The sequence below is a fragment of the Panthera tigris genome, chromosome A1, assembly GCF_018350195.1.
Source record: "Panthera tigris isolate Pti1 chromosome A1, P.tigris_Pti1_mat1.1, whole genome shotgun sequence".
Taxonomy (NCBI): Eukaryota; Metazoa; Chordata; class Mammalia; order Carnivora; family Felidae; genus Panthera; species Panthera tigris.
In genome coordinates, this window is record NC_056660.1 from 162,325,360 (window position 1) to 162,340,215 (window position 14,856).

Genomic DNA, 14,856 nt, shown 5'->3' on the forward strand with positions numbered 1-14,856 from the left:
TAACCACAAACCAAAAAACTATAATGACATATAAAAAAATAAAGTGAAAGTAATCCAAACATAACACTAAAAAAGTCATCAATTACAGGAAGAAAGGAACAGAGAAGAACTATAAAAATAAACAGAAAACAATAAACAAAATGGCAATACTTTTTATAGGTAATTACCTATCAATAATTATTTTTTTAATTTTTAAAATATTTTTTTAATATTTATTTATTTTTGAGAGAGAGAGAGAGAGAGAGAGAGCATGAGCAGGAGAGGGGCAGAGAGAGAGGGAGACACAGAACCTACAGCAGGCTCCAGGCTCTGAGCTGTCAGCACACAGCCTGACATGGGGCTCCAACCCACAAGTTGTGAGGTCATGACCTGAGCTAAAGTTGGATGCTTAATCAACTGAGCCACCCGGATGCCCCACCTATCAATAATTACTTTAAATGTAAATAGTCTAAATTTTCCCATCAAAAGACACAGTGTGACTGAATCTATCAAGAAAACACTTATATGTTGCCTACAAGAGACACATTTCAGACACATGAAAAGATGTTCAACACCACTCATCATCAGGGAAATGCAAATCAAAACCACAATCAGATATCAATCCACACCCGTCATAATGGCTAGAATCAATAACACAAGAAATAACAAGTGTTGGCAAAGATGTGGAACAAAAATGAACCTGTGTATGCTGTTGATGGGAATGAAAACTGGTGCAGCAACTGTGGAAGACAGTATTTTTTGAGGTCTTCAAAAAATTAAAATTAGCATTAGTTTATGATCAGGTAATTCCACTACTGGCTATTTATCCAAAGAATACAGAAACACTGATTCAAAAGGATATACGCCTCCCTATGTTTATTCCAGAATTATTTACAAAACCAAATTATAGATGCAGCCCCTATGGGTAAAGAAGATGTGATAGAATGTGAAATATGATGGAATATTACTCAGCCATAAAAAAGAATGAAATCTTGCTGCTCACAACAGTATGGATGGAACTTGAGGGTATAATGCTAAGTGAAGCAAGTCAGTCATAGAAAACAGATACCATAACATCTCACTCATACGTGGAATTTAAGAAACAAAACAAATGAACAAAGTACAAAAGGGACAAAAAAACCCCAGACTTTAAATACAGATACCAAGCTGGGGGTTGCCAGAGGTTGGGAGAGGAACATAGTGAAATAAAGGGGGATTAAGAGTATACTATTGCGGGGGCGCCTGAGTGGCTCAGTTGGTTGAGCGTCCAACTTCGGCTCAGGTCATGATCTTGCGGCCAGTGAGTTCAAGCCCCTCATTGGGCCCTGTGCTGACAGCTCAGAGCCTGGAGCCTGTTTCAGATTCTGTGTCTCCCTCTCTCTCTGACCCTCCCCCGTTCATACTCTGTCTCTCTCTCTGTCTCAAAAATAAATAAACGTTAAAAAAAAATTTTAAAAAAAGAGTATACTATTCTGATGAGCACTGAGTAATACATAAAATCACTGAAAAGAAAAATAAGATAAAATAAAATAAAACTTGAGTAAATGCTATTACTCCTGCTTTATGTTTATTTGAAATATTTCCTAAATGCATATAAGAAAACTTTATATAAAAACTTCAAAATGAATACAATGAGCTGAAAAGGTCTACCTGCGATTTTAGTTGCTGTGGTGCGTGTTAATACAAACTGATTTTCTATATATATAGGCAAAAATTCAGAAGCTCCAATAAGAACTAAAGATTCTGAAGCTTTGGTCAGAGCTAGGCATATAAATACTGGATTCTTCATCAGAACCTGAAATAGAAATAAGTCATATTCAAATTATTTTATGTTGTTAGGTAAAGAAAAACAGATTTATTCACTCATATGTTAATGAGCAATCAACAAAATTTTACCTTTCACAATCTAAACTGGAAATGCATTATTATATGTATAATATATATACGTATATAATATACATATATATTGCATATATATATAAAATGTGCATATATATATATATATATATATATATATATATATATATAAATTTGCAATTCACCAGTATACAAATACTGTTAAAGACATGTAGTGTTTAAACCATTTTTATTTGTAATTCTACCTCTAAAATTTTTATTTGTAAGTCTGGCCGTTTGCTAGGAAACTTAAGGGAAACTAGATGCCATTAACCAGATGTCTAGAATGCCCCTTTACTTTTATCTACTTTTTTTCCTTAACAAATTTTTTTACTTAACTAAAAAATGAAACAAAGATAATTTAAGCAACACTCAAGGAAAATCACTAGTATTACACACAATTAAGATTCTATAATATTTTACTCCCGGGAATTCCATATAGAGTAAAGTCATTTAAATTCTGCATTTTAGTCAATTTTTTGGAACTTACTGAGAAACCTGACAAAGATGTATAGTCATGGTTTACTATTACCTATCATACTACTACACTATACATAGTAATTAACATGACAATAATTAACATTAAAGTATTAATTTTCAAACAGATTTCTGTATTTCCTATATATGTACATATCTTTGAAATTTTCAGTGGTGTTTTATTTGTATATTCTTAAAATAACTTAATTTTTTTTCTAGTCCTAAACACCACTTTTTTAATCTAAACATATTCTGTATATTAATTTAACTCATCTTCTGAGTGCTAACTTTACAAAGTGTGATTCCACCATACTCATCCACTCCCACAGCATTAAATGCTTAGGCTCAGTTCCACTCCCACTGTCACAAACAAGGCTACATTAAACATCCCTGTGCATGCACCATCAAGGACTAGGGTAGAACGCCTTTGGAAATACATACTCTAGAACGGGATTGCTAGGGCATTGACATTTAGTACATCATTTCTCTAGAATTTTTTTCCCAAAACAATCCCACCATAATGTAAGAGAGTTCTATTTTCTTCATGTAGCAACTTATACTTTTTATAAAATCCATTAAAGCAATATTTTCAGTTCCACATTCCCTTCCAGAATTTTGCCATTCTCTCATCAGGAGACAATGACCTTGGAAAAGTCCTTTATGACTGTCTCAACAAAGCATGTGATGCAGCATGACTTCTGATGTTGGGTCATAAAATGACAATCTGACTTCTGCTATGTACTCCCACTCTCTTAGGACTCTGGCCTTGGAACTCTTTCACCATGTTATAAGAAAGCCCAGATCAGATGGAGAGGCCATCTGTGGGTATTTCAGCAAACAACCAGTACCAAAAGCTAATATTTGAGTAAATAAGCCTCCAGACGATTTTATTTTCCAGACTTTACTTTAGCTGACAAGTCGATCTGAAAGGGATAAGCCATAGAGTACCTTAGCGGCTCAGTGGGTTAAGTGGCTGACTTAGGCTCAGGTCATGATCTCATAGGTTGTGAGTTCCAGCCCTGCATCAGGATCTGTGATGGCAGCTCAGATCCTGGATGCTGTTTCCTATTTTGTGTCTCCCTCTCTCTCTGCTCCTCCCCTGCTCACACTCTGTCTCTCTCTCTCTCTCAAAAATAAACATTAAAAAAAGTATATTTGAAAGGAGCAAGGCCTGACAAAACTGCTGATTAATGAACAAAATCATGTTTTATTATTTTAAGCCACTAAGTTTTGGGGTGGTTTGTCATGTAGCAGTAGATAACTGGTACACCCCACATAATCACAAACACTTGATATTATTAGCTGGCTTTTAAAATTTAGCCATGCTGATGGATGTGAAGCAGTGCCACAATATGCTTCCTTAAATTCAAATCCAATTGAGCATTTCTTCATGTAATTCATAGCTATTTAGGATTTGTTACTGTGTGCAAACTGTCTATTCATATTTTTATTAGGCTTTCTGAAATTCCTACACAGATTTTCCAATAATTTGTTCATTCTAAATACCAATCTCTTGTTGGGTTGAAAGAACTGTCACTCATCTTTTAACATTGTCTACGGTTTCCTTCATAGAACCGAAATCTTTGATCCATAAATTTTTACTTCGTATTTTACAATACTGCAAACTTGTTTAACCTTTCCTACCTCTATGTCACAAGATATGTCTTTCACGGTTTAGCATTAACTGTGTTGTTTTTTTCTAATCACATTTTATTAACCTAGAAATCACCTATGTGTATGATATGAAATAGAAATCCAACTTCATTTCACCACACAGAGAACCAAACTTGTCATCACATCTACTGAGCAACTATCCCTGCAGTGCCTATTCTATCGCATGGCAAGTTCTTATATGTATTAGTCTGTTATTGAGTTCTATCTTCCATTCCACTGGACTATACCATGGTTTTATAAGAAATGGTAGTATGTATTAGATATAACAGGCAGAATAAGGAACAGAAAACCTAGCTTTTATCTTGGCTCTGCAATTGATTTTTGAAACAATAATCAGCAAATAGCAGTCTCTACGTATCTTATTTTTAGGCGGTATTTTATAATACACAAGAGTACACAAGAGTAATGGCATTAGAGTCAGGCATGTGAGAGGTTTTTATATTCTTTTTTTGAGAGGTTTTTATATTTTTAACTTCAATTCGGCCAACCCTATGTGTCTTTTGTCTGTGTGCATGTGTATCCAAAGATATACATGTCTTTGGAGAAATTACTCATCCTCTTTAAATCACTGGTTCATCATCTATAAGATAGAAATGATAATATCTATACCTCCAAGGGATCAAGAGAATTGAATATATGTAATAATTTAATTTCTGCCATATAGAAGGTACCCAGGAAAGAATACAAATCATTTTCATAAGTTATAAAATAAGAAGGTCACATTAGATTATTAGATTTGTTGTTGCAAACTATGGTGTGCTTTAAGTCATTTGGAGGGTATAAAACACAGATTGCCAGATCCTACTTTCAGTAGGTCTGGAGTAGGACCTAAGAATTTGCATTTTTAACAAATTCCCAGGTGATGATGATGATGATGATGTTGGTGGTGGTGGTGGTGGTCTAGGCCCCACACTAAGAACCACTGTACTAGATAATTTTTGTGTTTGGACTCTTTAGAATTAAAATGAACAGACTCATAGTTTAATCCAATTGATGAAACTTATTATAATGTTACACTGTAAAGAGAGAAAGCCAAAAACACTTTCTAAGTAGCTGAATAATTCAGCACTCATAAAGAAACAACATCATTCAGACTCAAACAGCAGCTTATCTTGTCTCCATTGCTTTGTCTTAATTGCTTCAAAGGCCCAGATATTCAGTTTCTTTCTGTCAGCTTATTGTGTCTATATCTACTTCTATTACAGCTACTTAGTATATTCTCTCTCCATTTGCTTCTCTGTCTCAATGGCCTTTTCTCATTCATTTTCTTGATGTCAATTTATTAAAGCTCCCTTCTGACCATTTATACTCTCTTAAGAAAGAGAAATTAGTCAGTTTATAGCAGGTTTCCTGATTGGATATTTTTCTCAAGATATTTGATAAGTTTTTGGGAAATCTAAAGATGGCTGTCTTGGGCTCAAGTGCTGATCTCAGACCTAGTTTTAACTAGGACATTTAAACTACATCATATAGAACATGGCAATTAATGCACAACACTACACTTCTGGGTTTCTTCAGAAAGGGCTGTGGGCGCTTTATTCAGAAAGAACATGTGAGCATAGCAAGCAAACACTCAGAATGCAAAGGACCTTTCCAATAAAATGTCCAGGCTTTCCATTTTAAATAAATAAATAAATAAATAAATAAATAAATAAATAAATAAATATTCTTTTCTTAAATATAAATATGGGAGGCAAAGAAAAAGGCCAGACATACAAATCAGTATTCAAGGAATTTCATGTAGTAAACTCAGGCTTAATTATGGTAGATGTTGATATACAAAAGGAGAAATCAAATTAGTTCTTTACAGTAGTGGATAATTTTATGCAACAGCCATATCTTGTAGTACTGTGGCTCTCAGCCCTAGTCCATTACAGAGTTGGTCTAAAATCAAGGTCTTTATCATACCAGAGGAGGTTCATGTTGGTCTGGGAGGTATGATTTCAAACTAGACTAGGTACTCCTTAATGTACTTAGAGTCTGAAATAAGGACAGGATCAGCAAAATATAAAGTATATGGAAGAGTGGCCACAGACAAGTAGACTAAGGTTCAGGACAGGGCTCGAGTAACAGTGGAAAGAAATGTTAACAAGGAAACTAATGCAGAGCAATGATGCAAGAGAGGAAAGAGTTCCTAAAGACTCAACCAAGGTTCATTGGAGATGAGGTGTATAATGTCCCAATTAATTGGGGAACTTTTTCTTCTATGTGGTAAAAGCATTAATCTACTTCCTACCCTAATCAAGGCAGCATGACAAGAAACAATGATCTTGCCAATAAAAGGCCTTCGTGTCTACGAGCAAATAGGAGGAAAACATAAGCTGAAGAGGACACCAATAAACTTCCTTGAACTTCTCAAGTGTTTTACTGATCACTTAACTTCTCCCTTGCTCTGGTCTTCATTCCTTATGATGAAATATCTATAGTTAGCCATAGAAAGTAATGCTTATCTTTATTAAATCTGCCAATAAGAGTACAATATCTCATGTAAAGAATGCTGTTTTTTTCAAGTTTAAAAATGTTTCAGCCCTCTATCCTGAAATTTCACTCACTCTCCTTCCACACCAATTTATTTGGTCAAACCTAGTAGACAACTCAGAGACTGAAACTAGTATATTATGTCCTGACATAAACATAAGTAATAAATACATTTTTAAAAATTATGTTACTTATGTCAAATGTAAATTGATTTTAGTATCTATAATAGTAATTTACTTGCTTTCCAAGGAAATTCAGTATTTTGACTACCAATAGAATAATATCTAAATACTTTGGATCCTAGCTTCCTTTGATAGATTCTGTCATCCACTTACAGTCAAATACAAACAATGAATAACACTTTATATTTGTTTGGTCTTTATCGTTCAAAAAGTTCTTTATTATCATGATAGTCATTGACACTTCTTTGTTCACTGGAGTTTTAGTATGTAAATGTCTTCCCTGTTAATAAGGTGTGAAACTTTAGGTAGGAGATGAAGAAAAAGAAGGTAAAAGTGCTGATCTCTCTACTCCATACATTTAAAAAGTTTTCTCCTATAAAATCTTATTCCTTGGGGTGCCTGGGTGGCTCAGTCAGTTAAGCCTCCAACTTCGGCTCAGGTCATGATATCACAGTTCATGAGTTTGAGCCCTGAGTCAAGCTCTGTGCTGACAGCTCAGAGCCTGTAGCCTGTTTTGGATTCTGTGTCTCCCTCTCTCTCTATTCCTCCCTCCCTCCCTCCCTCCCTCCCTCTCTCTCTCTCTCAAAAATAAAGATTAATTTTTTTAAATTTTATTGCTTACCTGCTTCCAGCCAGTCTTAATTTCATTTTTTTCTTTTCCCTGACTTATTTCCTAGTTTCCAAGCTTTCTCTTTTTATTCTTTTAAAATATACTTCTAATCTATTATATTCTGAGATCTATAGACTATTATTGCTCTTAGTCATTTTTCTTTCTGTTCTTCAAGTTAATGCCATTGACTTTTTATTTATAACATTTCATCTCATGGATATTATAACTTTATAAAAATGTTAAGTATTTTGTCTCTATTTTAGCTTGTTATCTTTTATTCATGCCCATTTTTTCTATTTGTAATTTTTTTTTTATTTTATTCATTTTTGAGACAGAGAGAGAGACAGAGCATGAACAGGGGAGGGGCAGAGAGAGAGGGAGACACAGAATCGGAAGCAGGCTCCAGGCTCTGAGCCATCAGCCCAGAGCCCGACGCGGGGCTCGAACTCACAGACCGCGAGATCGTGACCTGAGCTGAAGTCGGACGCTTAACCGACGGAGCCACCCAGGCGCCCCTCTATTTGTAAATTAAAATTATCTTTACTAACATTTGAATAAAACTATTGTGTTTCCTTAACTGATTAATTTTCTAAAATATATAAATAAGGAACAGCAAGAAATAGGTAACAGTAAAGAGAATTCATTCTAAAAATAGCCACTTCTCTGGCTTTTAATTAAAATTTATGATAAAAAGACTTGTTTAAAAAATCTATGTCTAGAAAATCAGGAGATGTGTTTTTTAACTAGCTGTTAGTAGTCTTATGATGATGGTGATACATTTCACTGATTGGAATAATTTGCTTGCTGGAATTATTTTATGTCATTTCTTATATTAGGAGCTTGTAAACAGACATTGAACTTCAAGCAAATAGTACCAATTAAGTCTCATGAACCAGGAAGTATTGAACTATAGGATTAGTAATGCAGGAAAACAATAGATATTTATTCCATCAAATTTTTCAATTAGTCTTTTAAATTTATTTTCTAGTTGATAACCCACTCTTATCAAGATAGAAAGAAAATCTTAAGAAGTTTTCCCCTGTATTTTTGGTGTACTTTCCTTCCCTAAACTAAAATCAGAAATATCTCAAGAAGGCATTCATATTTATTATGTATTTATTGAGTTTTTATTATGGGCTATGTGGTAATCTATACACCTTGCATTCCTATGAAGAAGGTACCATTATTGCACCAGTTTTTTAGAGGCTCAGAAAGGTTAAAATACCATATTTCATGGACTCTAAGATACTATCAACAGTAAGAAACACCATTATTTTATGTACCACCAAGAAAAAAAAAATTACTGCCAATGACATAACAATACAATGCTTTAAGGAAAGTCCTATACTATGCAGATATTAGTTTCACCAGCTTTTGAAATATATTAGATCTACTAAGAAGGACTTGCCAATTTTTCCTGACTCAGTTGCACAGTTCGGCACGTGGTAGGCAGTCCTTTATCAGGTATCTTAATAAAAGAACAATAATGCTATCTCCTTTAGCAGCTTTCTTAATAAGAGAACAATAATGCTATCTCTACTTATGGGACTCCTTTACTTAAGTTTCATAAAACACTTGGATGTTATTTGCAAGAAAATGTGAACTAGCGGTCATTCGTTCAACATCAAATGTTTGCTTTACTAATATCAAAATTATATTCTGTTGTTGTTTCTTTCTAGATATATAATGACTTCATAACTCAATGCTTAAATACTGCATCATCTTTTTGAAGAGTTAACCCAGCGGTTTCGCCTACTATGGACAGTCCCACTAAAGTATATAACTTACTTAAGGTAATGATAATATGAATGGCCATGACCATTTTACCCATACTTAGCCAATATCTACTTAGCCAATATCTACTATGTCACAATCACATGCTGCTTTACAGTTATTTCAAGGCTCCATCAATTTAATACCAACCCAATTTTAAATATGCTAAAATGTAAAGGAAAAAAGTGTGTCTTAGAATCAAAGAAATATGGACATTTACATTAGGTCTCACCATTAGTGAGTGCTATATAATATCCCTGCTGGGTAGTCCTACTAGTGGTCAGGCCTACTAACAGATAAGAACCTATGGATGAGGAGAGATCTGATGTATCATTAGCCTTTTACCTCTTGGATAACCAATAGAGCACAAAGAGAAGGATAGAGCTTGCTCTCTCTAAAACTTTTTACCAAAGGAGAATAGGATGCTACTCCTCAGGGGTCAGCATCTCTAGCATCTCATCTGACTTTTGGGCTTAGATGAAAAGTAATAGACCCTACCGAAGAAAATCTCTCTGCCTAAAAGATCTACAACAGGCAAGCATAAACTCACCTTTAGTTCCACTTTCTACTCATTTCCAGAAAGTCATAGCATCTCTAGCCCCTGCCTGATAAGGGGTTATAGCCATTATCCACTGCTCAACTCCACTCTTCCTTGCATGAATTCTTTAATAAGCTGCATTGCTTACTTAAATGACTCATAATTAACCACCAACCTAGCAGAAAACACTGCCTGACTCCATTATTATCAGGGAAGACATGCCCTACTTTAATTTCACCAACATGGCTTGCTCCGTAGCTACATTTTACTAAGAAACGGAGCTTTGGCAGGTGCTACCCCATGAAATAAGGCAAACAGTGGGATTTTTTGTAATCTACTAGGCTTCCTAAAGTATGGCGCATTATCCCTGTTTTCTTTCTGAAACTCAGCCTGGTACATTGTTAAAGGAAAGAGCATAAGATACATAAGCTTTCTGTTGGATCCTAATATTACATGTCCATATGTAGGCTTTAGAACATCTGTTAGAACATCTGTTTCCCCATATTTTAGGCTTTAATTTCTTTTCTTATAAAAAAAAAACAAATTAATGCATATTTATTTTTAAGAGAGAGAGAAAGGCAGACTGCAAGCAGGGGAGGGGCAGAGAGAGGGGGAGACAAAGAACTGGAAGCAGGCTCCAGGCTCCGAGCTGTCAGCACAGAGCCCAACACAGGACTCAAAACCACAAACTGTGAGATCATGACCTGAGCCAACAAAGTCAGATGCTTAATCAGCTGATCCACTCTTTAATTTCTTTTCTTTAAGGCCCCAGAAACTCAAATCATGTTGACATGTGGAAGGTTTTTTCTTCTTCGTACACAATTCATTGTCAGTAGCCCCGTATTTTATAAATGCCAAATAATTCTTTAATTGGTTCTTACAATTGGGTCTCATATGAATAAAAAAATTACTATTTATAATACCCAGAGAAAACCTCCTATAACACCCAAGTCATACTGCCTTTTCAACTCTTACCCCACTGTAATCCATTTTTTACCCAAAGTCATGTTTTAAAGTTCTTAAAACACTATTTCCTTACCTATATGAGTGACTTCCTATTGCATTAAAACCAAAATCTAAAGTTCTTACCATGCCCCACAAGGACCTTTGTGACCTAGCCTCTGCTTACTCTCTAACCTGTTATTCGTTCATTCTCCCCACCAAGCAACTATGCTCCAAATACACAAGGCTTCTCTGAACTGAACATTCTTAAAACTTTGCTGCTCCAAGATGTTTCCACATGTGTCTTTTATGCCTGGAATTTTATTAATGACCATTCTTCACATGGATAACTTCTTCTCTTGCTTTAGGGTATTCCATTTAAATGCTCCCCATTCAGTGAAACCTACATTATTACCCCATAACTAAAGTACATTTTATGTAGAATTTTCCCTACACAATTGTTAATCAGTTGTTTTTAATCTCTGTATTTTTTAATGTTTATTTATTATGAAAGAGAAAGAGAGTGCAAGCAGGGGAGGGGCAGAGGGAGGGAGAGAGAGAGAATCCCAAGCAGGCTTTGCACTGTCAGCACAAAGCCCAACATGGGGCTAGAACTCACGAACCATGAGATCATGACCTGAGCCAAAATCCAGAGTTGGATGCTTAACAGCCTGAGCTACCTCTAATCTCTGTATTTTTAAAAATCTGAAACCTACACAAGAATATAAGCTCCATAAAGGCATAGGTGTTAGTTTCCATATATCCTCAATATAATTCTGCCCACAACATAAAGAATACTTATGAAAAGGAGAAGAGAAAGCAAATTGAATGTAGAATCACTACTTAGAAGTTTGTTTGTTTTTATTAAACCCACTATGTCTGTATTGTAGGCCTTGTTTCTCACCTAGAGAAGCAAAGAATTTTTCTACATTTGAAACTGAGATGAAATAATTTCCATAAAATACGATGTTTTCATGAATATTTGTTAACTTCTAGAGTTCTCTTCTAAGTCATTTAAACATAATAAAAAGATGTTAATACCTATAAGTCTTATGTATTTCTTCAGGAAAAGAACAAACACAAAATAATACAAAAGTAAAATTAAAAGAAAAGGTAGAAGGAAAAAACTAGTACCATCCTCTGACACTAGCCATGTTCCCGGAAACGTCACTTAGGTAAGGTGGGTCCTATTTGCCATTATCTGTAAAATGAGTAAGTTAATTAAGGGCTTAAGTCCCCCTCAGATTTAAGTTGAACACTTTACGGTTATTCTTTTAAATCCACTGTTAGAAAATATACAGGTCAACTTAATTGGCTTGTTCATGTAAAATATTTTACTTTACCCAAGTATTAGCAAATAAATCCTTGATACTAGTTCCAAGTTCCTTATCTTTAAACTTGTTGTCAAATGGATGAAGCTGTTTACGTTTCTCAGCTTTTATCTTTGCTGTACCTATAGGTTAACAAGTAAAAGAATCTTATGACACATTCAAATAATTAAAACATATATACAAACATACGCACACATCTTAATAGTTTTTCTTGAAATGGCAAGTGAGCTATTTTTGAACAAGCTAAAGTCAATCTAAGTAAAAAGCACATTCTTCTAAAACAGTGCTGTCATAAAGAACATTCTATGATAATGAAAACTTGTCATAGCCGTACTGTCCCATACTGTAGCCACGAGCTCTATGTAGCTATTAAATACTTGAAATATAGCTCCTATGACTGAGTAATCTTAATTTACTTTGAAAATTAAATAGCCACACATGGAAAGTGACTATAGTTTTTGACAACACAGCCCTAAAATGTAAAAGAGTCATCTTTGACATTACTAAAAATATTTCGTGCCAATAAAATGTCCTACCATTAGGAGAGTATTTGATTTCTCTAATGTTACATGTATTTTTTAGTGTTTCCAAAAGAATTTTAATAGTTATTACTTTATCTTACAATAATTCTTTCAGGTGGTACATGTATTAAATAATGCTAGGTAAATAGATTTAAATATATTTCTTTTTAAAGAAAACTTATGAACTCTACCTTTTTTAAAAAATGACAAGAAACAAAAATATATACTAATGAAAGTTTGGCACATAAATAAAATAGTATTTGGCAACATGAAGTTTCATGTGTTCAAATAACACTAGCATATGTCATATCTCCATGACAAAAAGAAAAGTAGTTCAGCCATATTCTGAGAACGGGAAATGGGGGTGGGACAAGGAACCTACTGTATCTTAACTTAATGAATTACATTTTTACAGTCACCTCCTACACTGTGTGGGAAGCATGACAATGGTATTAATGTTATCCATGCAGTAAGTGAGACAAAACCGAAATAAATCCACCAACTCCTCAGCCACTTGTGATGATCATCAATGTCTTCAACACTTTAACAGAGAAAAATTAAAAATTTCAACTTTGTGTATTTCATTACAAAGCCATAATCAAACAGAGAGAAAGAGAGAGGGGACAGGGAAGGAGGAAGGGAGGAACATCTTGTGTTAATTTGTCCCTATTGTTTGTTTTGCTGATTGTGACTCCTCCAGTTATGCAGGTTTCTTTTACCCTACAAGATTCTAATTTTTTTCTCTTTTCTTTCTTTTCCCATGTCCACTCAGGTGGCACAAGTAATTCTTTGTTCCTTTTCAACTTTTTTCGTCGACAGAAGCTATGCTTTTGGAATATTACCCCTTTAACTCTTACCTATCCTTAAACATCATTCCTGCCCATTTAAATCATGCACAACCTTTAGGGCAAGCCTGGCCTTTAAGGTGTGCAACTAACCTTTTATCCGATATCTAACCCTTTACATTACATACACTTGGAAATGCCTTTCTTACAATTCCTTCTCTGAATCAACTCAGATTGAGTGTTTATCACTCTCCTGGTGATCATACCTAATCACCCATAGTACTCTTTGTTAGCCTTTATCTTCCATTTTCCCTGCAGCTTTTTCTTGGTCTGCATTGGCAGACTTTGCAGTAAGCAGGGCAGGATGGGAATGTGAAGGATCCTGTGTTGATTTTCTCTTTTACTCACTGTTCATTTTGCAATTTCAGCACTATTTGTCTTCAGTCATGCTAAGGCCATGATCTTGCAGAAAGTTTTCATAGTTATAAAGTTATTTTGTATCATTTAGGTAGAAGATTTGGAGACGTTCATTACCATACAGCTACCACTGTCTTCAATTCCACAGACGCATAAGACCTTGTCTGACCATCCACTGTGGGACAAAACCCACATAGTTAAGAACCACAGTTTTGAAGGTGCTGGTTTCTCACAGGTAATTCTATTTGTCAACAGTGACCTGGTGAGGAGCTTGCATATAGGCCCTGTCTTTCACAGAAAGTGGAGAATATTCCCAGTTTTATTTATTAATGGGCTAACTCCTTATCCATTGTTATATTATTAAGGGATACAAGTTCCGACTTGCAATACTATTAGGTTGCAATCTTGAGTTCCATTATCAGAGAGGTATATATATCTGGACATGGTATGCATAGAAAGTTTCAACTCTAGATTTTCACTAAGATTATGTGTTTCCTCACTGATTAAAATATTTAGAATTTTTTTTCTCTTTTTACTTTTGAATCCAGCTATGTATTGTAACCATATGCATTATGCTATATATGATTATTACCTATCTGTAAATAATTGATAACCAAGAAGACTGAGGAAAATAGTCAGAAAATGTAAGCAAAGAATTTAATAGGTGCCATATATATTAACAGATTTTCCTCTTACTAGAAATAATTGATTAAGAAGTAATAATATAAAGATTCCAAGCACATTACTAACAAAATAAATTACTAGGAATAAGCTTAATGGAATATTTTCAGTAACAAAATTCCTAAGTCTTTATTGAATGGCACAAAGGAAGAGCAGAGAAAATAGGGCAATATATACCATATTCTTGCATAGAAAAATGACATTTATTCCCAATTTGATAAGTAAATTCAAGTATCTCAAATCAAAATGCTTTCACTGTAACCTGAGACTATTAAGTTTATCTGAAAGAGTAATTTTGCAGAAATAGCTCCTGCTTTTTGGTGAATAATATTGAGGAAGGACTTACCCAACCAAATAGCAAATCATATATAAAGTTGTAGTTATTAAAACATTGTAGTACTGGCATGAAAATAGAGAGAGAGATCAGACAATGGATTAGAGAGACAACAGATCAGAAGGAAACCTATGTATGCAAGAAATTTAATTTATGATATAGATGGTGGATAATATCAGTAAAAAATAAATTGATTTAAAAAAAAAAAACCACACAGAATGATCCATAAATGTCATCA

The 14,856-nt window shown here is 34.4% G+C and overlaps 1 protein-coding gene across 5 annotated transcripts in view; it reads right to left on the reverse strand.

The window, feature by feature from the left end:
• SLCO6A1 (solute carrier organic anion transporter family member 6A1) overlaps positions 1-14,856 on the reverse strand; it is a 94,447-nt gene that overhangs the window by 63,573 nt on the left and 16,018 nt on the right. For all 5 annotated transcript variants that reach the window (XM_042990776.1, XM_007078888.2, XM_042990775.1 and 2 more), the window contains exons 5-7: positions 12,821-12,942; positions 11,893-12,002; positions 1,630-1,774 (exon numbers count right to left, since the gene is read on the reverse strand). In XM_042990776.1, the coding sequence (XP_042846710.1) occupies positions 1,630-1,774; positions 11,893-12,002; positions 12,821-12,942 (377 nt within the window). The remainder of the gene's footprint in view (positions 1-1,629; positions 1,775-11,892; positions 12,003-12,820; positions 12,943-14,856) is intronic.